The sequence below is a fragment of the Chelon labrosus genome (assembly GCF_963514085.1).
Source record: "Chelon labrosus genome assembly, chromosome: 17".
In the NCBI taxonomy this organism is placed as follows: Eukaryota; Metazoa; Chordata; class Actinopteri; order Mugiliformes; family Mugilidae; genus Chelon; species Chelon labrosus.
Window position 1 is genome coordinate 920,443 of NC_140350.1, and position 26,202 is coordinate 946,644.

The 26,202-nt window shown below is 39.5% G+C and overlaps 5 protein-coding genes across 5 annotated transcripts in view; 2 read left to right on the plus strand and 3 right to left on the minus strand.

The window, feature by feature from the left end:
- The first annotated feature begins 383 nt into the window (after positions 1 to 383).
- On the plus strand, positions 384 to 4,319 carry LOC311502566 (uncharacterized protein). Its single transcript, XM_084564845.1, has 4 exons — positions 384 to 476; positions 1,827 to 1,922; positions 2,582 to 2,843; positions 2,925 to 4,319. Exons 2-4 carry the CDS (start codon positions 1,859 to 1,861, stop codon positions 3,016 to 3,018), a joined length of 420 nt encoding a protein of 139 aa, XP_084420971.1. The 5' UTR covers positions 384 to 476; positions 1,827 to 1,858; the 3' UTR covers positions 3,019 to 4,319.
- A 116-nt stretch (positions 4,320 to 4,435) lies between these two features.
- snrnp35 (small nuclear ribonucleoprotein 35 (U11/U12)) lies at positions 4,436 to 6,155 on the minus strand. Its single transcript, XM_084564844.1, has one exon. It carries the CDS (start codon positions 5,997 to 5,999, stop codon positions 5,301 to 5,303), a length of 699 nt encoding a protein of 232 aa, XP_084420970.1. The 5' UTR covers positions 6,000 to 6,155; the 3' UTR covers positions 4,436 to 5,300.
- A 254-nt stretch (positions 6,156 to 6,409) lies between these two features.
- bud13 (BUD13 homolog) lies at positions 6,410 to 13,641 on the minus strand. The gene is made up of 10 exons (XM_084564934.1): positions 13,472 to 13,641; positions 13,225 to 13,312; positions 12,013 to 12,097; positions 11,665 to 11,925; positions 10,720 to 11,027; positions 10,527 to 10,635; positions 8,471 to 8,609; positions 8,193 to 8,374; positions 7,930 to 8,011; positions 6,410 to 7,813 (listed from the first exon to the last, which is right to left on the minus strand). Exons 1-10 carry the CDS (start codon positions 13,609 to 13,611, stop codon positions 7,720 to 7,722), a joined length of 1,488 nt encoding a protein of 495 aa, XP_084421060.1. The 5' UTR covers positions 13,612 to 13,641; the 3' UTR covers positions 6,410 to 7,719.
- Positions 13,642 to 15,114: 1,473 nt separating this feature from the next.
- Positions 15,115 to 16,066, minus strand: LOC311502219 (uncharacterized protein). Its single transcript, XM_084564344.1, has 3 exons — positions 15,851 to 16,066; positions 15,403 to 15,729; positions 15,115 to 15,292 (listed from the first exon to the last, which is right to left on the minus strand). Exons 1-3 carry the CDS (start codon positions 15,885 to 15,887, stop codon positions 15,195 to 15,197), a joined length of 462 nt encoding a protein of 153 aa, XP_084420470.1. The 5' UTR covers positions 15,888 to 16,066; the 3' UTR covers positions 15,115 to 15,194.
- Positions 16,067 to 22,772: 6,706 nt separating this feature from the next.
- nectin1a (nectin cell adhesion molecule 1a) overlaps positions 22,773 to 26,202 on the plus strand; it is a gene marked incomplete at its 5' end in the record, with an annotated part of 33,733 nt that continues 30,303 nt past the window's right edge. Inside the window, one exon of the mRNA XM_084564940.1 lies at positions 22,773 to 22,824. Coding sequence (XP_084421066.1) covers positions 22,773 to 22,824 — 52 coding nt within the window. The remainder of the gene's footprint in view (positions 22,825 to 26,202) is intronic.

Here is a 26,202-nt window from a genome sequence, read left to right on the forward strand (position 1 = left end):
AGCTGCTTTTTTGTCCCAGTTGGCAACTACTGTATCTGCCACTCATGGAGAAGAATAGACACTATGGCTACTGCAGTAAACAAGCTTTAAGTAGCTCTGTGTACAATCTTACACACATACAGTGCAGAGAATAGACAGTATAGGGAAACACTGCAGATGTATGTTTTTTTTCTCCACATATAAGGTAAGAAATGAAATAAAAGTTTTCTTTTATGTTGGATGTTATTTGAAATATAATAATTTGTGATGTTTTTGTTTTCCTGCCTTCAATGACAACTGAATAAATTCAGCTTGGAGTCATTTCCACTGTATTTGTACTACCAGACACCAGAGATTAGAGCTTCTGTTGATGCCAGTGACCCTGGAGCCAATAGATAAAATGTTCTTTGAAAAGGCCAAGCTACAACACCCCCGTCGCCCCTATGAATTCTTTCTGCGCAGTCGACCCTACAGGGGAGAACCGCCAACAGTGGCAGGTAAAACTTTGCTTCTTCTTTGTCCCAGCATGGCAATGTTTTCATTCTCAACTTCAATAACCTAATTATTCTTCATGAGATTTTGTGGTTGAAATACACAGTGGAAAAGTAATCCTTGTAGTGTTTGAATTCTGATGTTTTGGTCACATGCTCAGTGATCAGAAAAAATCAACCACAACAATCATAAGACTGAGTAAATATGGGATTAAGTAAAAACAACAAAAACATAAAATTATCATCATTATTTCTGAGCTCAAACTTGTCTGAACTCTGACTCAGGACATTTTTAATGTATACACAAATATATCCATTTTTTTAATCACAACAAATCTGTGGGAATAATTGAGCATCACTGTTATTACAGCTGTATTCAAAGTAAATGAGCCATACTGAGCTGTAACATAATTTACAGGTCCAATTCTCATGATTTATATAAAGTTAGCCTGTATGTTTCAGAGCCTGTCAGCTCAACAACACAATGAAAATTGGAAAGGTTTCAGCAAATGCTAAGTGAGGATTAGTTCAAAGAAACGATTATGAAAACAACAATTAAACCTCTGGAAAAGGGCTCATTTAAAACCACACAGTCTTTTGATTACATAGTACCACGGACGTAATATTTTTTTTTCAAAAGGCCGTTTTGGTCCCCTGCACTTTTTACGGCCGCTCAAGGTGAAGCCTGTTTCTTTTAGTTTAGACCCGCCCACAAGCTCCTCGATTGGCTCTGCCGTTTCTTGTGTGATTGGCCGTCCCCGCTGTCACTCCACCTTGCTGTCACACAGACATACATGTATATATGTCTATGGTCACACCGGTCTGCTAGTCTGCGGTCAGGAGTCCTTGTTAATCTGCTACTGTAAATTGTTCGTTTGTTCTGCCTGGGTCACGTCAGCTAGAAGGATTGAAGTATCAGAGGTTTCATTTACATTAACGTTTGAATCGGTGTCCATGTGCGTATGTGCGTGCCGACATTTTATTCAATTTCTCTCCACCTGTGATGCCAGTTTGCCCTGCCCACCACTGGGTGGTGCTATGTAAATGAGGTCTGTTTACCATATATTCCATAAATAAGTGTAAAATTGGTGGTACTGAGTTGGAGTGAAGTTGACTAACAAGGTCAAACACAGAATTGGGTGATAATGTTTTGCTACATGCTTTACAACCAGTCAAACCAAAAAAGGGAACATTAAACTTAAAAGTAGCAATAGAAAACTAGAACTACTAGAAAACACAGAGAACTGAAAGATTCCCCCCCACTTCTGAAATCAAAATTTCGTCCTTGCATCGTACAGATACAAAAAAATGTATCCTATAATGAAACACGTTTTACCATCTCTGGTACTTCTTCAGGATTACTCCTATATCCAGACACTCCTGCCAGGATGGAGACCACATCACGGGAGGCTTTCTGCTTCAGGCCAGTCACACAACAACACAGAGGCAAAGGTCTTATGTTATATTTCAACACAGACAGTAAACTCATCATATCCATTTTAAGTTACACTGTGAGCTATATTTGTAAGGACGTTGGGGTTAACAGCAAAGATATGTATTACTTTTTTCTTTAATTTAAAGATTTAATCAATCACACTACAATATACAGCACTTACACTGCCATTATGCTGAAACAATAATAATGCAGTAATTACCAATCCAAATTGTAATTGTGAAAATACTGCAACTGCAACATTTTCGAGAAAGTACTTAGGAGAGTGTAGCCTTTAGTCTTAATATAATAAAAAAGTCTGAAAGTGCTTTTAATACGTAAAATTATTCATTACAATTAAAAGTTTATATATGATTAAAAGGAGTATTAGAATTTAGTATATAGATAGAATTGAAAAATGATTATCTGAATGATACTGAGAGGATAATTCTCTCCAGGCTTTATTATACAGTTAAGTTGCATGAAATAATTAGTACATGCTTTTAGCATTGAAAAATAATTTAGTCCAAAGTCCAAACATTTGATTAAGAAAAAGAGGTGGAAATGTCAAGTTTGTTTTCCGTCATCCTTCCTCGATTGACATAAAATGTATTCTTTATGTATTTTTTGTTAATGTGCATAAGTTGAAAACCTTAACAAAGTTGTGATAACCCTTCAGGCGACCGTGTTTCTCAGAACACACATCTGGAGTCCAACCATCCCACACGAACAGGAACAGGAAATGGCCACAAAGACGGGGAACTGGGAGAGGATGAGCAAGAGCATAACCAAGATCACACAAAGCCAGCGGCAGTGAAAAATTATGTAACAGGGATGCAGTCTCAATATCAGAAAGATTTCCCTCCTCTAACCTTCTGCCACAGGAGGCGAACGCCTGCTCTCCCACAACCTGACAACATTGCCATCAACCCTGCCTTCAGGTGAGGGCAAGTTTGTCAAAATGTCCTACAGCCTTCATGTAGAGATTATCTAACCCGTATCTTTCATGTTTCGATACACAGGTTCGAGTTCAGCACAGTCCAAAGAGAGACTTACTCCGGCTGGCCCATCATGAGTCCCAGCAGGCAGGCAGGCACAACCAAACATGACATCTGAGTGGTCTGTTTACCTACAGTACACAAGAAACAAGCCTAAATCATGTTTTTTTGACAAGACAGCTGCTCCATTTCACATCAGACTCTCATGTCACATTACTCTGGATATTACTGTCATTTACTAGGGCAGACTTCCATCATATTGCTTTTTGTACAGCTTGTTCTTGTGGTTATATAATAATCGTTCCAACAATAAAAAATATTTTATAAACCAGTGAAAAATATACCCATTTTATGGGCTGTGTGCAGGTTTGTATATATTTTATTGTTTCATGAATCAGACTATAGTCCATGGTCTATAACTCTAAATTAAGTCTTTGCTACTTAGAATATGTGCTAAAGTGACATCTTGATCATTACTAATTCACTAATAGTTGAATACTTATTAACCAACACATGTTCCCTAATCTAAAGTTGCCTCCTTTTCACACTTAGTTAATATATTATAGCATGTAACTACTGCAATGAACAAATGATGGGTTACACCTTTGAAAAAAATGGATCAATCTATAGGTTCCCTCTCATTCAGTGGTAGAATAACAAAGACAGCACAAGAACAAATACCTCATTTATTAAACCACTGGTTCAGGTTTTCCCAAGGCTGACAACAAACCTGTGGAACTTGCTGTGTAGTTTAACTTACAGGTAATGGGATCTGCCTGAAAATTCAAACACTGACAAATATCGGTGTATATAAACATGTCATACAATATGGTATCAAATGTATAAGCAGGTCATACTGTATGATAATACAGGTACTCTTGTTGAAAATCTGTTGGATCCTTTAACCAAAATCTGCCTGCTTAAAAAGAAAAAAAAAAAACAGGAAAATATAAAATACTGCACAATATTAAGTACAAAAATACAAAATATTGCACAATCTAAAAAATATAAGAAGACTTAATTTAGAGTTATTTGGATTTATTGCTTACTACTAATAAACAATAATTCTGAGGTTATTGAGGGAAAACTCTTAGTTAATGGCTTACTGGTTGTATAATAAGGCCATGCAGAATAAGGCATTAATAAGTTTTTAATAATGACTATTTAAGAGCCAATATGTTACTAATTTGCATGCTAATAAGCAACTAGTTAATGGTGAATAGGTGTTCCCTAATATGAAGTGTTACCTCAACAAAATATTGAAAAGTAACATTTTACTTAGGGTTATGTTTATTTGTCCAATTACTTTTGAGCCCCTGAAATGAGGAGCGTTTGTATAAAAATAGCTACAATTCCTACATGTTTAATCATATATTTTTGTTCAACCCCTTGAATTAAACCTTAAAGTCTGCACTTCAATTCCGTTGTAGTTGTTTCATTTCAAACCCAATGTGGTGGCATGCAGAGCCCAAATCATGAAGATTGTGTCACTGTCCAAATATTTCTGGGCCTAACTGTAGCTGATGATGTTACATGGCAGATCCAATGCTGCACAAACTTTCATGAGTAACTTTTCACCAGGTATGATGTATGGTAGATTTAGGGATGCAAAGTTACCCAGAGAATATCTTGAAGTGAACTTCATGTGTGTGGACATGTTCTGAAACCACGACTTTCTGAGAATCGTTTTAAGTGTCTCAGAAGTGTTAAGATATCTGGCTTGATCTCTGGTAAAGAAGACAATGTGTCGCATTGATAATATCACTGTTTATGTCAATATACATCGATAGGGACTATATATGTGGCATAAACCATTCGTTACAATAAATTGATTTCACAACCCTCTGCAATGTCTGTAACTTTCACTGACAGAAGCCTCAAAAATATTCCTTAAAAAATAAAATAAAAGAAGGAAACCAAATCAATCTGATCTGCTTTAAAGGTGACTTGAAAATAAGGTCCATTACTTCTTCCATTTAGCTTTAGCTTCACTTGAGCAACATCAGGAGAGTAAGAAACGAGTCTGTTTTTTTTAATCTGGTGGATTATAATAGTCACTTCTCAGTCTTAATAACTGCTCAGTTCAAACCACAGGCACGGATTAAAAGTGACATTTCCCCGAGAGATAATGAGATGGCTTAGTATGAACTGAAAAAAGGCAACTAAAGGCTGACATCCCATTACCACAATTTCAAGTACATAAACCAATGGTCCAGAAATCGAATATTATTAAAATGATCAGTGAATCAAATGATGGTTATTTCCACAGTCTGCTCCAATAGGTGCACATCAGGAACAGTGACAGTCCCACTGTCTGTCCACTTTGCTAACATTTTTTCATTTGATGAACACATCTGGACTGTTCAAACATCTGTCACAAACATTGACTGGTTCGGTGATTCATCTTCTTTCCCGGTGTCTGCTCTTGTCTCCGTGTCTGCGGTCACCCCTGTCTCTGCCACGGTCTCGATAATCTCTCCTCTCTCTGCTGCCCCACTCGGTCTCGCTGTGTCGATCCCGATCCTCCCTGTCTCTCAACCCTGACCTGTCTCTGTCCCACTCCCTCCCTCCACGTTCCTGCACCGGGCCGATTCCAACGTTAATGGGTTTACGGAAAGGCCGGTCCCTGCCTCCGAACCGCAGCTGTCCGGACTCCTTTTTCCCTCCCTGTCCGCCACCGAGTCGCCGTGGCACCCAACCTGTAAGAGTCCTCTCCTGCTCAAAGTCCACGAAGACTTCGTGTTGGTCCACCACCAGTTTGCTGGCGTCCCGACGAGCCCGAACAATGGACCGCTCTTCTTTGTATTCAATGAACGCGTATCCTTTGGAGAATCCCGTGACGATGTCCCGGACTAGCCGGAGCCGCTGGATGTCTCCATACTGAGAGAATATTTGGCGCAGTTTATTCTCGGTTGTATGAGGGTTCAAGCGGGCTACAAACAGTGTGAGCAAGGGGTCTCCAACGACGCCTTTGTTGGGTTTGTAGCGGGCACACATAGCCCTCCACACTGCCCGATCATGGGGCTCCACATCCGTGCCGTCGATGCTTCCTGCTTTCAGCGGGTCATACACCTTCGCTATCGGACTCCAGTCAGCCATTTTAGCCTGAACTTCAGACCCTGAAGTCACAGGATGGGTTTTTAGTAATAAGTTTCAATGCTGCAATTTCCCTGAATTAAAAAAGTTGCTTTGAGATCATTGAGATCTTCTTCTTCTTCTTCTTCTTCTTCTTCTGTTTCTTGGCAGATGACTATTTTGTAGTATACCGCCACCAACTGTACAGGAGTGTGTAATACCATGAACGTCATGGAGTCTAGGCTTATACTAAATCAAAACAAACCAAAAAATAAATAAATAAATAAGTAAAATTATATTATTTTCATTAAACCAGTATTATTAAGGTAAATAAATAAAGCTTTCAGTCTCTCACTTGTCATGCCCTTTTCTTCCAGAATTTCATTAATTGAATTCTCCCCTTCCATTTCTTGCCAGATTAATCTATTATTTATCATTATACTTCTCACACTTAAAAAGTACATGATCAACATCTTCTCTGACTTGGCACACTATGCATAAACCATTACCCTTTCCTACTATATGTAAGGTAGAGTTTAGTCCTGTATGCCCTACTCTCAGTCTAGTATAGACCACTTCTTCTCTTCTGCTTAGACTCAGCGAATTAACCCTTTTCCCTGTCACACACCAGTCTGTGCAATATGTCTATTATCTGTTCTATCTCTGTCATGTCTGTATGCTGTTGCAAACTGCAATTTCCCCATTGTGGGACAAATAAAGGTTTTCTTATTCTTATTATATCGGTCTCAGGATCAATAAAAAAAAAATAATATAAAGGTTAGTGGAATGAAAAACTATACAATATGATACAGATCATTATATAATTTCATTCAACCACCCCAACTTAAGGCTCACAGAAACCACGGTCCTCATCAACAGATGGACTTTACTCAGCTTTCATGGAGTTCAGTGGGTGTTTCAGGCTCACACATAGGACTTTTTGAACCTCTGGTCCATACTGGATTCAAAGTTAGGCATAAAAAAAATTGATCTTGACATTGGAAAAAGCAGTTGATCATCGAGATACCTACCAAGGTGTACGGCATTGGTGTACTCAGGGTGAAAGCAATCTATCTACAACAAAATCAAGAATACTATTGTAATTATGTAATTGTGATATATTTGATTGCTATGCATGCTCACTCACTGACATCATCAATCTGGAGTCATTCTGGAGACTTTCCTGGCCATGAGTCCAAGTCAAATACTCACTGTATAGCCTTAACCATTTCCTGGGGGAAACACTTTTAGAATCTAAAGTGTGGCATTTAGCATCTAAACTTTAGATGCTAAATGCCCCACTATGCTCAATAACAATGAAGGCACACCAGTGAATCTGCACACTACTGTTTATTTAGTACGCTTCAGCTCAGTAATATGCCATTAATATCTGAATGTCAAACCCTATTCCTGCCAATCTGAAATACCACTGAAGAACACCAACATTCTTGACACAAAATTATACAAAATAGTTTTTTTTTTTAATGAAACAGTGAAAACAAACCACATATGTTTGTCTCCACATTGAACAATTTCTTACAAAATCCTTAAGCTTCACGACTTCACTGCTATGTACAGTTACATCTGATATCTGTTCTACAGTACCAAACTGTTCTGGAAAGTTTTATCATTCATTCAGTTAATTTTTAAAATATAAGTGATATGTCTAACCTGAAGTTGGCTTAACAGTTTAGAAATTCTAGGTAACTAGTCATGCTCTTTAGCTCTGCTCCTGATTCATTAATTACATGTCCTCCACACTCCATTTATAAGCTGCCTCCTGGCTGGCTTTCTTATCTGCAATTCGACTGTAGCGTTTCTGTTCAAAACCATTTGACCTGTGGAACAGACAAATAAAATATTGTTATTCATTTTGCAATCAACCCCATTTTAACCGCAGCAAAAATAAAGCATTTAATAAAAAGACAAATGATTGTACACATAAGCTGGTTACCTGTCAACTCCATCCCAGCGATAACCTGGTTGAATGTTGAAGCGGTTTGGAGGTGGTGCAGGGCCTTTATATTGAGGTTTTTCTACAGTTAAAGACAAAGGCAGGTGCTTTACAATGTATACTGTATGCACCAAACATTATTTCACTGAAATCATGGACAAAGTATGAATCTTACAATATTGCCATTCTGGCCTTTTCTCTATTGAGAGTTTGTCAATCTCAAAAGGTTGAATAAAATAAAATAAAAATGTAATGTTTAAAACCTTGTGTTTTTGTACTGCGGTCCTTTTTCCGCCTTAGCATTGCAGCCATAGGATCCCCTTCTCTTTCCTGCTCTCTCAACATGCGGTCAAGATCCTCGTCATCACGATGACGTGCCAGTGGCTTGTGGGCTTCACGCACTGCATCTTCAATTCTCTGCTGTTGCATCTGGCTCTGGGCCAACCTAAACACACATTTTGGCTTTAGTTGTGAAAGAATGTAAGTCACGGGGTGTATGTAGATAACTACTACATTCTGTAAAATGATCATGCAGATTTACCCTTTTCCCCACTGAACATATTTCTCATCCTTTGCTGCTTTTTCTACAGCTTTCTTCTTCCGTTCCTCTCTCTCTGAATCCAAGTCCCTCCTTTTACCACTTTTGTCTCGGAATACCGTCTGTGCATTACGGGATTCATCTAGTCAAGCAGATAAATGGACATACATGTAATCTAAGCAGAGACAACATTTCATGACTATACAAGAACTAATCAAGACATGGCAAAAGAAATCTGCTATGTAAATCATGCATTAGTCGTACACAGTGCATCCACAGCATTTCACTTTTTACACATTTTGTTATGTTACAGCCTTATTCCAAAATGGATTAAACACCCCATGACAATGTGAAACAAAAAAATAGATTTTTGAGAAATGTATTAAAAATAAAAAACTAAGATATCACATGTACATAAGTATTCGCAGCCTTTGCCACGAAGCTCAAAATTGAGATCAGGTGTATCCTGTTTCCACGGATCATCCTTGAGATGTTGCTACTGCTTAATTGGAGTCCACCTGTGGTAAATTCAGTTGATTGTACATTTGGAAAGGCACACACCTGTCTATATAAGGTCCCACAGTTGACAGTACATGTCAGAGCACAAACCAAGCATGAAGTCAAAGGAATTGTCTGTCGACCTCTGACACATGATTGTCTTGAGGCACAAATATGGGGAAGGGTACAGAAAGATTTCTGCTTATTTTAAAGGTCCCACTGAGCACAGTGGCCTCTATCATCTGTAAATAGAACAAGTTTGGAAACACCTTTTTTTTTTTTTTTTGAGATTTTTGCAAATTCAATAAAAATCAAAACTAAGAAATCACATGTACATAAGTGGTCACAGCATAACATCCTTTGCTCACTACTTTGTTGATGCAACTTTGGCAGAAATTACAGCCTCAACTGTTTTAGAATATAATGCCACAAACTTGGCAGACCTCTCTTTGGGCAGTTTTGTCCATTCCTCTTAGCAGCACCTCTCAAGCCCTTTAAGGTTGAATGGGAAGCATCAGTGCACAACAATTTTTAGCTCCCTCCAGAGATGTTCAATCGGATTCAAGTATGTGCTCTGGCTGGGCCACTCAAGGACATTTATAGAGTTGTCCTGAAGCCATTCCTTTGATATCTTCGCTGTGTGCTTAGGGTCATTGTCCTATTGAAAGATTAACATTCGCCCCAGTCTGAGGTCAAGAGTGCCCTGGAACAGGTTTTCATCAAGGATGTCTCTGTACATTGCTGCACTCATCTTTCCCTCTATCCTGACTTGTCTCCCAGTTCCATTCTCCCCCGACGGCCGGCCAGCCAGCTCTAGGGAGAGTCCTGGTGTTTCCGAACTTCTTCCATTTATGGATGCCACTGTGCTCATTGGGACCTTTAAAATAAGCAGAAATCTTTCTGTACCCTTCCCCATATTTGTGCCTCAAGACAATCATGTGTCAGAGGTCTACAGACAATTCCTTTGACTTCATGCTTGGTTTGTGCTCTGACATGTACTGTCAACTGTGGGACATTATATAGACAGGTGTGTGCCTTTCCAAATCATGTACAATCACTGAATTTACCACAGGTGGACTCAAACTAAGCTGTAGAAACATCTCAAGGATGATCAGTGGAAACAGGATGCACATGATCTCAATTTTGAGCTTCATGTCAAAGGCTGCGAATACTTATGTACATGTGTCTGTGAAGGTTCTCAGTCATCCAGGTCATGGTATATCCAAAAAAGGTTCAAAAAAGGCAACTGGACTTGTAGATTTTTTTAGAGAAGACGTTTCACCACTCATCCGAGTAGCTTCTTCAGTTCTAGGGGACTGGTGGAAAGTCTGAGGGTTATGTACATGTGATATCTTAGTTTTTTATTTTTAATAAAGATTTTTTTTCTCATTGTCATTATGGGGTGTTGTGTGTAGATTTTTGGGAAAAAAACAAAACAATTTAATCCATTTTGGGATAAGGCTGTAACATAACAAAATGTGGAAAAAGTGAAGCGCTGTAAATACTTTCCAGATGCACTGTAGATGATGTGAAATGCAATATCCTTGAAAGCTGAGCCAACCTTCTAGAGGTTGATTGTTTATTTCTCTGACTCGGTTTTCCTCCTGCTCTTCCCTTAAAACTTCTACAGAAACCAGACCTGCCTTGCCACCAGAAAGCATCCTCGGTCCCTGGAGAAAAATAAGAAATCGAGAAATATATAGCAATTTAAGGCAAATGAGATTTCATCTTTGAACGAACAACAGTTTCCCCACCTGGGATTGGCCAGGTCTACGAGGAGGAGACAGATCTCCATCTGCGTCTTTTACACTCTGTGGCCGCCTCCTGGGTGGAGACTGGTCAGAATCAGAGCCTTGTCTTGTTTTCAAGTGCCTCTTTGGAGGAGATAGGTCGGACTTAGAAGCTTCTCCCTTCAGTGGCTTTTTCCGTGGGGGTGACTGATTAGAGTCGGAGTCACGCCTATTTTGGGCCCTACTCGGCGGTGGAGATGACCGTTGAGGATCAGGTGAACGTTTTTTATTTGATAATGAAGAGCTGGGTTTTCTTCTGGTGGGGGATGAATCTGATGAAAACATAGTAAAGCAAAGTAACAGTGATGTAAAGTGTTTGTTAAACTACTCTCTTAAAACAAATAGACTTTGTGACACTAAGCTAGTAGGATGTGAGATCATTGCAGTAGCATGTAGTTTTTATACAGAAAATCATGACATCATGACATATTATTATCATGACCCCTTCCAAGATGACATTTGAAAAAATATGGCAAAACATAGATGTTTAAATTTGACATTTCATTATCCTATCAAGGCAATTGTCATAGACTTCCATTAACAGACAGTGATGTATGTTGGAAGGTCTTCTGACAGATGTGGTCTTTTTAGCTTCTGTTTACATTTTCAGTACATTATTTACATTCCCATTTGCACATCGATATTTGCGCTAGTTATCTTATATTTTTGCATTATATGTAACTTTTATATTCTATTTCTAAGATTTTTTTATATTAGGCATCTGGGTGGACAGCAAAAGAAGAATTTCATTGTACAGGAAAACATGTTTCTACACTGTGTACATGACAATAAACTCTTTGAATTTTTAAATCTTGAATCTTTTCAGTTTTGTTCACGCGACTTAGTCCTATGTAGAAAAAGAGATAATAGATGACATCTTCAATGTCATCTATTATTTTCATCACTCACTTTTACTTTGCATTTTCCCCGACTTCCTTGAATGTTGCCTCGGGGGTGACAAGTCTGGAGAGTCACGGCTGCCTCTCCTCGGAGGAGATATGTCTGGAGAGTCGTGACGACTCTTCCTAGGAGGAGATATGTCTGGAGAATCATGTCTCCTCCTCTCCGACAACAGCTCTGGTGAGTCATGACAGCTTTTGCTTGAAGCCACGGGGTCTGTATGTTCAGGCCGTCTTCCGTTGCCCTCCTCTGTGTTTTCATCTTCATCAGCTATCAGGAGAGGACAGTTAGTAGTAGTCATAGCAAATAATGTTGTTTTAAACAGGCACAAATGCTCCCTGCTTCTTTGACATTTACCTCCAATTACTTTCCATCTGTTGCTGGTTCTGAAGGCTTCCAATCGTTTAACCTGCTCTGGGCGATCATCAATCACCTCTGCAATCTGAGCAGACAGCAAAAGATGAAGTGTTAAACCAGGGTCAAGTAATATAACAAAATTAATTTGGCATTCATTAAGGCTTATGCCACACTATTGACTTTAATTTATTTTCCTGTCCTTTGTCTAAATGTACTTGCTCTTTACCAAAGCTGTTCATTTTTTAAATTATCAAAGTTTCCACCACAAACTGCTCGTTTTTAAAGTGTACATGGTGAAGCTTTAAGTACCTAGGGGTTCACATCACTGAAGACCCCACCTAGACACTAAACACCACACAGCTGGTCAAGAAGGCTCAACAGCGGCTGTACTTCCTGTGGAGGTAGCTCCCTGTGCAACTTCTACAGCTACACCATTCAGAGCATCTTGAGCAACTGCATCACTGTGTGGTACAACAGCACTACAGCTATGGACCGAAAATGCCTGCAGAGAGTGGGGAAGACTGTTCATTGGATTACCAGGACTTCACTGCCATCTCTGCAGAGCATCTACATGCATTGAGTCCACAGGAGAGCTGCCTCCATCACCAAGGACCTCACCCTCCCCCAACACACTGTTCACACTCCTACCCTCAGGCCAGAGGTACAGAAGTGTGAAATGCAGGACCTTGAGACTGAAGAAGTCCTTTTTCCCCACTGCCATCAGACTCATTAACAGCTGACGGGAGTCTAGATTTAATTAAATTCAATTTTATTTATATAAGGTCAATAACAACACAAATTGTCTCAAGACGCTTTACAAAATCCGGTCTGACACATGGACTAAAGTTTAGTCCATGTGTAGTCGATGGTTTAGTCACTAAACCATCGACTACTCATGCTATACAATGCACTGTTCACTTTTCCGGTTTCCGTTTAAATTTCAGTTCATTGTTTATATTAATACCATTTGCACATTGATATGTGCACTAGATATTTTATATTACATGTATGTTTTTATATTCTATTTCTAAGATTTTCTATATTGTTAGCATTCGGGTGGACGGCAAAAGAAGAATTTCATTGTACAGAGAAATATGTTTCTACACTGTGCATGTGACAATAAACTCTTTGAATATTGCATCTTGAAGAAGAAAGGGGACTCTTAAAGTGATTTAATTGAAACAGGCTAGCTAGTGTTAGCTAAGGGCTTACCACTGGAGCTTCTTCTTCATCCTCTTCGATTTCTGTCTGCTCTTTGACCATCTGTTTCCATCCTATATCATCGTCTACTATTTTAAGTCTTAAACAAGAGAAACAAAGGTTAGTTATTTAGGTAATAATCGTTTCGCTTACGAGGAGATTAAAACAGTGCGCAGCGCTGAACGGCAACAGAGATGTAATTAGCTTAACGGCTAGCACATAATGCCTTGCCAGGAAACATCTTGACTAGTCTACTCACCCCTTCTCGGGGACCTTACGTCGTTTCTTTTTTATTTTTCCTTTTGATTTCTTGGGATCTTCTTCGGCTGATAGATAACGTTTTAGGTACTCGGCTTTGGAAAGCTCTGGTCCCTTGCTTGTACCAGTGGAAGCAGCCATCTTTGTATTTTCGGGAACTACGGAAGTCGCTGAGGGTCAAGAATGTCAACTTGGCCAAATCTAGGATCAAATCTCTAACAGTGACTCTAAACAGAAAACAAAGCTGGGGGTAGGTTAATGACAAAATAGCTTGCTTAAGAATAAATTATAGGTGTCGCGTTTGAGTGGGACTGTGAACAAGAAATGTACTGTATGTGCAAGGAGAGTTTATAGATTTTTATTAAATCTAAGGTTTTATTTTTATTTTGAGTTTTCATTTTTGTGTTCCCTTCAGTTTAGTTTGTTAGTTTCCAGAATATATTTCACAATATATTGTTTCCATTTAGTATTTATCAGTTTGGGTATTTTTAATTTAATTTATGCTTTTTATAAACAATTAATATGAAGAGTATTATGCATGCTCAATATTTAATAAGCTCAGAATAGGTATTACAATAGAAACACAAAATAGACATGTAGACATCCCAGTGTTAATAAACATAACCACCAATGTATCTTCATGCTTGTTGTGTTTTTGATCAAATGGCAAAATATATATAGGTTTTATGTTTTGTTACATCTACTATCATAAACATGTGCATCCTGAGCCTACACAGAGAAACCGAGTGTGATTTATGAGCCGAACAGTAAGAGGTGTCAATCATCACTTTGGGGCTCCTTAAAATCAAACATTAACCGCACAATCTAATTAGATGACAGTTTATTAATAGTAAGATCTCTTAAGTGCAGTTGTAATTAACAAGAATTGAATCTGTACGCCCCCACCTCCCAGCCCGATGACAGCTGGGACAGGCTCCAGCAGACCCCCACGACCCATAACAGGAATAAGCGGGTACAGAAGATGAATGAATGAATGAATCTGTACGTATTGTTGAAGAAAAAAACAATACAAGTCTAGTTCCAAGTTTGCTAAAGTGGTCCAAGTTTATTGGAGTTCCAGGTCATGGTGAGCCTACCGACACAGAGCGGGTCCGAGACCGGAGACTGACCCTGAATGCAGGGCCAGAGCACACATATACCCTGTCCCCAGGTGTGGTTGGAGACAGTTCCTGAATAGATCGTATAGTGGTCAGTCGAGGGCAACTTTACACAGGAGGGTGAACTCAGTAGGGGGGCAGAGGTGGCTCCCAGATGTGGAGGAGCCACGGAGTGACACTCAGGTAGTATGATCAGGAAACTCTGATCGGCAGGGGAGCAGAGACAGGAGGGTTGTATATTATTTGCAGAACATACACAAAGACAAAGCTATAAAAAAATGGATAGAACCCATCAGTTCCTTAGGCACACATTAGTGTCAGATTTTAATAGCATCCCTTTATTGAAAACAACTGCTGCATCTTTCAAAGTAATAATTGCATGTTTACTACAGCATGTGCAGCTCAGCAGCAAAAAAGTACATCTCTAAAGCTTTCTGTTGCATCATCTTCATAAATAAACACACTGTTAATATGGCTTCAGCACTTCTGGGTGGGCAACAAAAGAAAGCCACATGTGATGTTATTGTGGGGATGTTTGTGGATATTGACAGTAGAGGAGGTGTGGTTAGATGCATAGCACAAGCCTGTCTGCATGTTTTATTTATTTTAGCTGAGTATATGACAGACGTAGAGCAGCAGACAAACCATCCAGGACCAGGAGTTCTTCAGAAACATGCTTCTAGCTGAACATGGGACGAGTTGATCTGCAGAGGAAGAAAAGTGCAAACAGTTTACAAAAATATTTTGATTTTGTGTCCTTCTCACTTACTCATGTGCTTCCTCACATTCTCCCAGGTAAACACACATCACTTACCTTTCTCCACAGTAATACTGGCAGACGACCCAGATATTTTACACATGTAGGTGGTGTTGTGTGGGAGGTTGTGCCTGAAGTCGGTAACGGTCATTCTGTAGCCGTGAGGTTCCAGCTCCTCCACTGTGCTTTTGTCTTTGAACTGCACCTCTGCTGAAGAACCAGACACATTGGTGTTAATGAGTAACTCCTTGGTCCCATAGGACCAGGAGAACTCATAGCTGTTGATTTGGCTGGGCTTGGGATCGATCCGACAGTCTACTCGCAGGTCATCATCATCCTCAACACACACGGAGATTGGTTCACATTTGACTGAGATCAGCAGAACTGGGGCAAACACAAAAGAACATATGAGATGAAAGCATAGGCAGAGATATATTTAATTTTAACCCTAATAATATGCTTTTTAAAATTACGTCTATGAAGTATTTCTTAAAATGATTCTCACCTGTCAACAATTCAAATGCAAATAGAGACTTGAGCATGATGGAAAAGCACCTATCCAACTCTGCAACAAAAAGAAAGAAAGAGGGGAAGCAAATCCAATTTGAAAGAGCATCATATAAAATGTAAACAGGGGAGTGATACACCAAATTGAATAAAGCGGGTTGAGCTCTCCAGGCAGTTGTAAGGTCATTTTGGGAGAGGTCATAATATTATGCTAGTACAGAGATGGAAAAAAGGTATGTCAACTAAAATGACAACATCATTATTTTGGTACAGCACACATGACGCTGTTATTTGGATAACAAGTCGAAAAAAATGCAGATGTTCTCATCTAAATGGATGTTAATCACCTCCACCAAACCTAATGACAGGACAGAAGGTGACACAGTTGTTTTTTTTCTTTTCTATTTGTCGTAACATTCCTCTCAGTTTCCACTGACACAACCTCTCTTTATTAGTATCCCATGCCAAATATTGTACTTTTTAATGTTAAGTTGTACTTATGTTTGCCTATCTCTGCTCATACATATTTCCTGATTTCATGCACTGCTCCTTGTTCTAGCATATTCCATGTCATCTCGATATGATCTTAGTCATCATATCTTGTCCAGGGCTGCAGCAGAACATTGCTAAAGAGTCTTACCCCGTCTTGACTGAATGATGAAGCAAGCTCCTTCCTGCGTGCTCTGGTATCTTTGGGGAGTTGAACAGCTGGTTGGAGTCGCCTCAGCGTGCACCACTGCGGATCACTTCTGAGACAATGTGGGGACAATACAATGAGGTGGAGAGAGAGAGTGGGAGGGATGAGGGTGGACCAGAGAGTGCTGATTCGTCTTTCTCCTCTGCAGTGCCTGACGGATCAGCTGGGCAGGCAACGCTTTTGACAGCAGAGTGTGTCGATCTTGTCCAGTTTTGTTTTTAGACCTCGGTAATGTCTCAGTTGCTGATTCTGATAACTGATTTTATTTGCTCTCACCTATATATTAGAAATGACTTCAAAATACATAAGAGTTATCCTTCTAATGTGTTCTACATAACTAGCAGATAACGGCACCATCTGCCCAGTAAAATGACAACACAAAATTGTGAGAATAAATGTAGACATCATTAGTGACATCATGTTTGCACAGTATGAATGCATACCACCACAGTGTGGAAATAAATGTGGCCTCCTAGAAATTTCTAGCGCCATCATACCAAATGACCCAGTTACAGTGGCTCAGTGTCTCCACCCTGAGGTCATTAAAAAAATGTTTTACCAAGGAAGCTGGATGATTTAGTCTGCATGGCAAGGTGTCAGTTTGGCTGTGTGAAGTTTAATGGTCTGTGGATCAATATGACCTAAATTACTGAAATTCACAACATCCTCTTTCAACTCTGTGATCTCAGTTTAGCTTCATAAGCTGTTTCGCCATTACAAAAATATATAATATTTTACTATATATACTTAATATATTAATATAATGTGCAGGGGCGGACTGGGAAAAAAAAAATCAGTCCTGGCATTTTGGACCAGACCAGCCGACCACATTCAATAGCACACTTGAGTGTCTCTTGTCTCTTGAATGTGTGCACCTACTGTGCAACTCTTTAAAACCTTAAGCCATGCAGTGAGTTAATGGGAATCAGTGAGAGCGGACACATTAAATACTTCCAAAAAGTGTCATTTATTAACACTACAAAAATATATACTCCACCACTCCATCACAGTAATGACTCTTGCAGCATTCATCCATTTTTACTGGTCAGTAACATTTCCACTACTGGCAGAGGTGGGAAGTAACAAAGTACAAATACTTCATTACTGTACTTACTGTAAGTAGATTTTTCAGGTATCTGTACTTTACTTGAGTATTTCTTTTTTTGACGACTTTTTTTCTTTTAATCCCTACATTTGTACACAAATATCTGTACTTTCTACTCCTTACGTTGGAAAAACAGGCTCGTTATTTTTTTAACCTCCACGGATGACAAGACGTAAAAGATGTGACCTTATCAGACCGGACATGACTAGAGCGTCGGACTACAGTTGTTTTGATAAAAATGCTATCAATGTCAATATCCTCCCTACTCCTTTAACAGACCACAAAGCAATCTCGATACAAATCTCTGAATCCTAATATTCATCATAGAAGCTCCTACTGGAAACTGAACAGCTCCATTCTTAAACATGAAACGGTGTCTAAAACTGTCCAGTCATTAATTGAATGTTACTGACAAAAATCCTTATCAGAAAATAAGTTTTGCAATAACTGGGAACTTTTAAAATTTGAGTTATAAATATTCTTGAGAACATACTGTAGTTCAATTGTCAAGGCAAAAAAAGCTGAAGAAGAAAACCTTATCTCAGAAATAACATCTTTAACACAAAAAGCTCAAGGAAACTTCAATTAATCAACTTACAAAACAAATTAGATGACATTTATAGGTTGAAGGCTGAGGGGACCTTTGTAAGAAGTATAAGGAGATGGCTAGAGGAAGGAGAGCAGAATACTGCCTATTTTTTTCGACATGAAAAATTGCAGGCTAAAAATAATACCATACAAAAATTAAATATTGATGGTAATATTACAAATGACCCTCGAAAAATAGCTAAATATTGTTCAGATTTTTATACTAAACTATATGATTCAAAATACTGTGAAGAATTTACCTGTCAATTTATGGGTTCTCTCAGAAATAAAATCAATTGACAGTGATTTAAAAGAATCTTGTGATTAACCACTAACACTACAGGAAGTTATATCTGCTATTGAACACCTCAAGCTCAATAAATCTCCAGGTAATGACGGTATTACCTCCGAATTTTACAAAACCTTTTCCAAACAGCTAGCACCCTTCCTCCTTGGTCTTTTTTCAGAATGCATAAACAACGAATCCCTTCCTCCTACTCTAACCCAAGGCCTTATAACTCTAATACCCAAACCAAAGAAGGATTTACTCCTTATCGACAACTGGCGCCCAATTTCTTTACTTAATAATGACTACAAAATTTTTGTATAATGTATAAAAACAGAAATTCCTCAATCAAATTGCATGCTAGTACTTCTAATCGTTTTTTCCTTGGCTGATGGCCAACTGGCTGATGATAAAACTTTGTTTCTAAAAGATAGCTCTCAGGTACCTTTAGCTATTAACGTGATAAATACTTTGTCCCTTGCATCTGGACTTTGCTTGAACATTAAGAAATGTGAATTGCTTGCTCTTAAATCTTGCAATATCCCTTCTATATGTAGTATGCCTATAAAAGACTCTGTTACTTACCTAGGAATAGTCATTAATAAAGATAGGGAAGCCAGATGCAGTTTGAATTTTAACTTAATTATTGATAAAACCCAGAAAAAAACTGAATCAATGGCTTCAGAGAGATTTATCGTTGAGAGGCAGAATCTTATTAACCAAAGCCGAGGGAATATCCCGCCTCCAATATACTGCTTTATCTCTTGACATTAATAAAAAGGTTTTAAAAGCTATCGACAAAATGCTATTTAACTTTGTATGGAAAAACAAAACTCATTACATTAAAAAATCAGTAATAATGAACAAATATGATAAGGGCGGCCTTAACTTTTTAGACTTTCACACCTTAAATAATACTTTCAAAATCAACTGGCTTAAACAATTTATCAAGAACCCATCTTCACTTTAGAATTTCATACCAAACTTTATTTTTTCTAAAGTAGGAGGCTTAAATTTCCTTTTATTTTGTATACAGTATTGAAAAAGTCCCATTAAAATTATCCTATTTTCATAGATGCTTCTCTCCTGGTCATTAATTTATAAACACAACTTTTCCCCGCATAGATATTACATATGGAATAATAAAGACATCATACATCCTTATTTTACGCTTTCTGGTTTATTCACAATATATTTCTGGTCCATCAGTTATTTAACTCCAATGATTCACTACTTACATATCAAGAATTCACTTTAAAATATAATTAGTGAATTTAATGTTGTTATAAATGCAATCCCTGCTGGTGTCTCTATGTTATTTAAAAGCACAATAGGACAGAGCCCAACATTATTGGCTATAAATCCTACCAAACTTGCAACTGGCCAGATTTGTTTCTCATCAACACACAACAGTCACCGGTCTACACGTGCTTTATTTCAGACCGAAGCTGTATCAATTCCATATGTAATCACTTATTGGAATAACTTAATAAACAACCTTGACTGGTAAAAGATCTGGAACTTACCTGCTAGATACATGATAAATAATAAAGTAAAAGAAGTATCCTTCAAAATAATCCACAGAATTTACCCTTCTAAAAGTCTTTTTTTCACAATGTATTAAAAATGTCTTGCCCTTTTTCCACCCGTTTCTGGGTAGATGTCTGTAATTTGATTTCCCTTTCTATTGACCAAGATTTTTCCCTTTGTTTTGAAAATGTACTGTTTGGCTTCACTGTCTTTCCATTTACCAAAATTTGACAATATTACATCATTAATTTTATTATCCTTGTAGCCAAATGACATATTCATAAATGTCGATACAAATCAAAACCCTTTTTTTCTTACATTTAAGAATGAAGTCAAACAGTATATTAAATTTTATAATGCAATCTGTTAAAAATGCCTTTAAGTATGTAACCCCCTGGCGGTAGTCTTTGTGGCTGTTTCGAAATGTATTGTTTTGCACAATTATTAATAAAGTTTTGTTCAAAAAAAAAAAAAAAAAAAGAGCGTCGGACTCACTCTGGAGAAGGAAAGTCCATAGACATATATACATAGACGCCTCATTGAGCGCTGCCGCCTAGTGGAGCGGCGTGCCTACAGGGAGGCCATCTTGGAACAGGGCCACTCGCTCCTACAGTGCATTACATCTATGGAGGAATGTCTCTACACAATAAAAGTGATCATAAATCGCTCAGTTGAAGTCCGGCATCTTTTCTTACAATCTTCTGTCAGAAGCTAGTCTGCTGATAACATTAAGTAGAATATGTATTTGGGTAGTAAAACCATATTTTTTATCATAGCCACATGTGTGACGAGGAAACTTTTTATTTTTTTGCTGAATGCATTATGCAGGCAGGACTAAAGCGAAATTAGTTGGTGTTTTACAATGTGATTGGGCAAGCCCAGTGTCAACCAGGCCGCTGATCTACTGGTTTTATGGGGCGGTCAGTCCAATATATATATTAAAAAAAAAAGTGTCGGGACTGTCAGCCCAAATAGCAAGTCGGCCCACCGGGAAAATGCCCGGTATGCCAGATGGCCAGTTCGTCCCTGATACTGTGGATGCCATCCAGTTCATAAAAACAAACTGAAAATGCCAAGAAGGTACAAAGCAAAATTAATAACATGTAAAGAGGCACATGTGCAAATGTTTAAAATAACAATTTGAAGGATAGTCCCTACAGGTTGTTTTTGAATCTGACCCTACCATAATGTTAATTGGTTGTGCTGTTAAATTCATCCTAAAGTTTTCTTTGTAATTACCAAACACTCATACTGGAAAAGAAGCCTACCTTGTGTGAATGTAACCATTGTAACAAGTTTTTGTTGGTGTTGAACAGCAAAGGGATATACCTGCCCAGGTCTAATCCCTCTCTCGGGTCTTGGCAGTTGCTTAAGTTGAAGCTTTCTGAAACATAACTTCATCCTCCTTCTCTGCATTTATCCCATCTCATTCCTCCATCCGTTTCAGCAAAATTCCTGACTTTAAAACGGGATTCAAATAACAAGATAGCGACAAGTCAAATCACCACAACCTGCAGTGAAAACTGCATAGTCTGTCCAAAGACCAAACCAGATGCACCCATGTTGCCAAAACTGATGGATTAAATTTTACAGCTGCCCATGCCTTGAAAACAGGTCAATTTGACACCTGAAGTGAACCTTCTACCTCGTCAAAACTTCCACCTGCTACAGAGTCCTCACAGCAGCCTGCATCTGAAGAACCCAACTGCTGTGTGCCAACAAAGCACAGAAACTTCAGGCTTCTGTAGAGACAACAGTGTAGGGAAAACAGCAGTGGTGGAACTGGTAACCACCTTCATCAAACCCACTGTGGGCTCAGATCTCTGAGCTGGAAGACATCTGCACTGAAGCAAGAAAAATCTGCTCTACCGTATGAGGAAAATGTGGGTAGCTACAGTGTACATGGAAATAATTTAGGCAGCAGACATCCGATTTCCACTATACTTTCCCTATTAGGATTTCCAGGCCATCTAAGCTTCATTAAACTTCATAGTCAAAAAGACTGATAGTGGGATCACCTGTGGGCATCACCTGTGGGCATGTAAAATGTCAAAATACTGTTTTACAACATACATTTGAGCAAAAAATCATGTAGATGAAAATTTGTCCTTCTTTCAGAGCAAAATTACAACATTGTGAAGACGACGTTGAGAACACACAACAGACATGACCTAACAGAGTATGGAATTCTTTCACACCATCGCTAGAAGAAAATCTATTTTTAAATCCAACCGCAATTATCGTGTGCAGGAATGTTTATACTGTGCAGCAGATTGATTGATTGATGAGACTGGAGGAGGCGAGATAGATTTTAGACAGTAGCTCAGGGTGTGTGTACAAGACATAGATTGTACGTGTAACTTTTTTTCCTTCCGATTGTTCGCGGCAACCTGCTCTCGCTTTGCTCAGCTCAGCCCTCACACAATGACAGATATCAGTCAGTCAGGACCGGGGGCAGGCTATCTCGGAAATAATCTGCCCACGCGTTAAGCTGCTTTATCCCCGCCAAGCCTTAGCCGAATAGAGACTGTTGCAACTCTGCTATCAGTCACGGGAGGGGGACACAAAATATGACTCAAGACTCAACTTTGAGAGGATCTTTGCCGGTTGACATTTTGTGAAGAAGGGGGTGCGCTCGGTGAGGAGAGAGGCAGTAAAACAAATTCACTCTGGGAATTTAACCACAGCGAGAAGCTGGCAGCGCTGGTTTGGATATGGAAAAGACTGGACTTTGGATATTCCTGATAACAACTTGTGTTGTTCCAGGTAAGCTGGCTTGCTTTTATCAGCGATGGTGTGAAACTAGAGCTTATGAATCCAGGTGAATAGACGTGACGGACTTTTCAGTATCAAATTTTCAGAAATTAATTATATCAGGTACTCACTGTTCGTATCTCTGTATTCCCTGTTGCTAAAAGCATCTCAGTTTAAACAGTTACACTATTATTTATTGAAAGACATTTGACTATAATCGTGTTTATATTTAGTGTTACATATCTTATAAAAGACTCCTCATCCTCATTGTAGCACCATAACTTTGTAATTTCTTACAGGTCAAACCATTAGTAATGTTTTATGTGTTCTTGCGCTTGTATATGTACTTTATCTCTTTGTGATAAATAACTTATGTAGCCTACTGTTGTTTTATTTATCTGCTATAAACTATTAATGAGGACAGGTTGTGAAAAATCATTTTGGATTATAAAATTCTTCTGGGCGACTATCAAAGAGCTTTTATTAATGGCCAGGGTCTGTAAAGCATGATTATTATTAAAAAGAGAACTTATACAGTTTTAAAGATTAGGATGTTTAGGTTTACCAAACAATGTTATGGTTCATTTAATTTCTGTAAAACTTGTACTTTTTCACTTTTGTAGTTTTGCTTTAATATATACATTACGACAAAAGTGATTGTGGCAGCATACGGATGTGCTGAGCTGTTGTGACATCTGCTGTGATTGCTTTTTTCACTCAGTCAGTGACAAGCAGTGCGAGTCGTTAAGTAATTTGCTGTTGAGTACATATGAGTGCATGTGTTATTGGTGAGTGTGAAACCATGTGTGTAGGGCTGTTGAAGGACAGAGCAGTGGATTAGAACTGCACAGGGAGCATTAGGGTGTAACTGCCAAGTCGCAGCCTACTGACTGTTTGCTGCGGTGTATCTGTCTTCTCCTCGCATAATGCCTCCACAGCTCCTGTTGGGTGTCAATAGGCTGATGTGATGGCTGTCACAAGCTGTTACAGATTTGTTTTCCCCATATAAATTTGAAATCCTCCTCCGCAGCGAGACACAGAAAAGGCTGACTAAAACCGAGAGACACGAATTTTAGCATAATCCACTGTCCACAGCTGGAACACACAGACACTACCCGACGGACATAATCCAGCACAAACATACAGGCCTTCTGTTCTCTCCAGCTTTTGTTTGCCTCTTTCTACAGCATCTGGAAATCGGAAGCCTTTTCATTTTCATTGTCTCTCAATCAGTTGATCTTCCTTCACTATATTTCTCTTCTTTCTCCCTCTTGGCTTTTTTGTATTTTGTCTCAAACAGAGATATGGCCATAATCATAATCCTGTGAGCTGCCTGCTGAACACTGGCCAAGTGCACACTCCACGTTCCTGCAGTGCCACAGAGATTACACGGCCACATGCATGTTTGTATTCTGTACGTGCACGCAGATCTCAATCAGAAACAATGGGAGATTATAATAAATTTAGGTGAAAGACAGTTGCATCCGGAAATAACAGCCCAATCACAGGTAGTTCCATACAGTAGTCAAATGACCAGCTGTGCATCTGTCACTTTCAAACTACCAGTAGCTTGGCACAGGGAAGGTTTCAGTTTTAGTGTTGGGTGTGTGTGTGTGTTTGTGCATGGTCAGTTTTCACTTCAGGTTTTCCTGCATTCTAAGTCACAAGGTTTCGACGCACGGACTGGAGTATGTTTGCTTCTCAGGCCACCTGTGGCTCACACTTGGACATTGACAACTATGCCGCCTCTGTTATGGACTACATCACCTCCATCATCGATGACGTCACGACAGAGAAGCAGATCATCACGTACCCCAACCAGAAGCCATGGATGAACAAGGAGGTGCGGCTCCTGCTGAAGGCCCGTAACACTGCCTTCAGATCAGGGGATACACAGGCCTACAGCACATTCAGGGAAAACCTGAGGAGGGGCATCAAAAAGGCCAAGCAATGCTACAAGCTGAGGATAGAGGGTCACTTCTCCAACTCCGACCCTAGACGCATGTGGCAAGGCATACAGGCCATCACTGACTAAAATCCCAGCAACCCCACCCCCTCAGCCACGGACATCTCCTTCCTGAACGAGCTCAACAACTTCTACGCTCGCTTTGAGAGGAACAACGAAGACACCGCTCCCTGCAGACCACCAGCTCCTCACACTCTCTTCCACTGATGTCCACGCGGCACTGAGCAGCTCACTGGGATCTTCACGGACATTTTCAACCTGTCCCTCGCCAACATGTTTCAAAGCGACATCCGTCGTGCCAGTGCCAAAACACTTCAACCCGACGTGCCTCAACAACTACTGCCCCGTAGCACTCACACCCATCATCATGAAGTCCCTTGATCGACTGGTCCTGGCACACCTGAAGGACTCCCTCCCTTCCACACTGGACCCACACCAGTTCATCTACCGCAGCAACAGGAGCATAGACGATGCAGTCTTCATAGCACTGCACTCTGTGCTCTCACACCTGGACAGCAATTACACCTATGCACGATTGCTGTTGGCTGACTTCAGCTCAGCATTCAACACTGTCACCCCCTCCAAGTTAATCACCAAACTTGGAGCAACTTGGAACACCTCCCTCTGCAACTGGATCATGGACTTTCTGACCAACAGACCACAACACGTGAGATCAGGCCACATCTGCTCCACCACTGTCACACTCAACACCAGTGTGCCACAAGGCTGTGTGCTGAGCCCCTTTCTGTACTCCCTCTTCACCCACGACTGCAGACCTGTGCATGGATCCAACTCCATCATCAAGTTCGCAGACGACACCACTGTGATTGGTCTCATCACCAACAACGATGAGACAGCCTACAGGGAAGAGGTACAGCACCTGGCCACATGGTGCGCCGACAATAACCTGCTCCTTAACACCAGTAAGACCAAGGAGCTCATTGTGGATTTCAGGAAGGAGAGAAGAAGCACGCATGATCCTATTTACATCAACAGAATGACCGTCGATCGTGTCTCCAGCTTCAAGTTCCTGGGGGCCCACATCTCGGAGGACCTGTCCTGGACCATTAACACCTCCAGCCTGGTCAAGAAAGCTCACCAGCACCTCTTCTTCCTGAGGACACTGAAGAAGAACCATCTGTCTTCAGCCATCCTGAATATTGCACTAGTTTAGTAATGTTAGGTAGCTACTGCTTATTGTTTATGCACTGTAAATTGCTCACTTTATCGGTTTTTGTATCGCCTATTTTATCATCTGCCCATCTCCTTTATTGTAAATTATGTTATAGTTCCTGTTTATAGTCTACCCACATTTAACGAACAAATCCATCTGTATAATATGTTCATAGTACTTCATTCAATCATTATGTATATCCTGCTCATTCACCTGTATATATGGTCTCACCTGTACATAGGTTTGATCT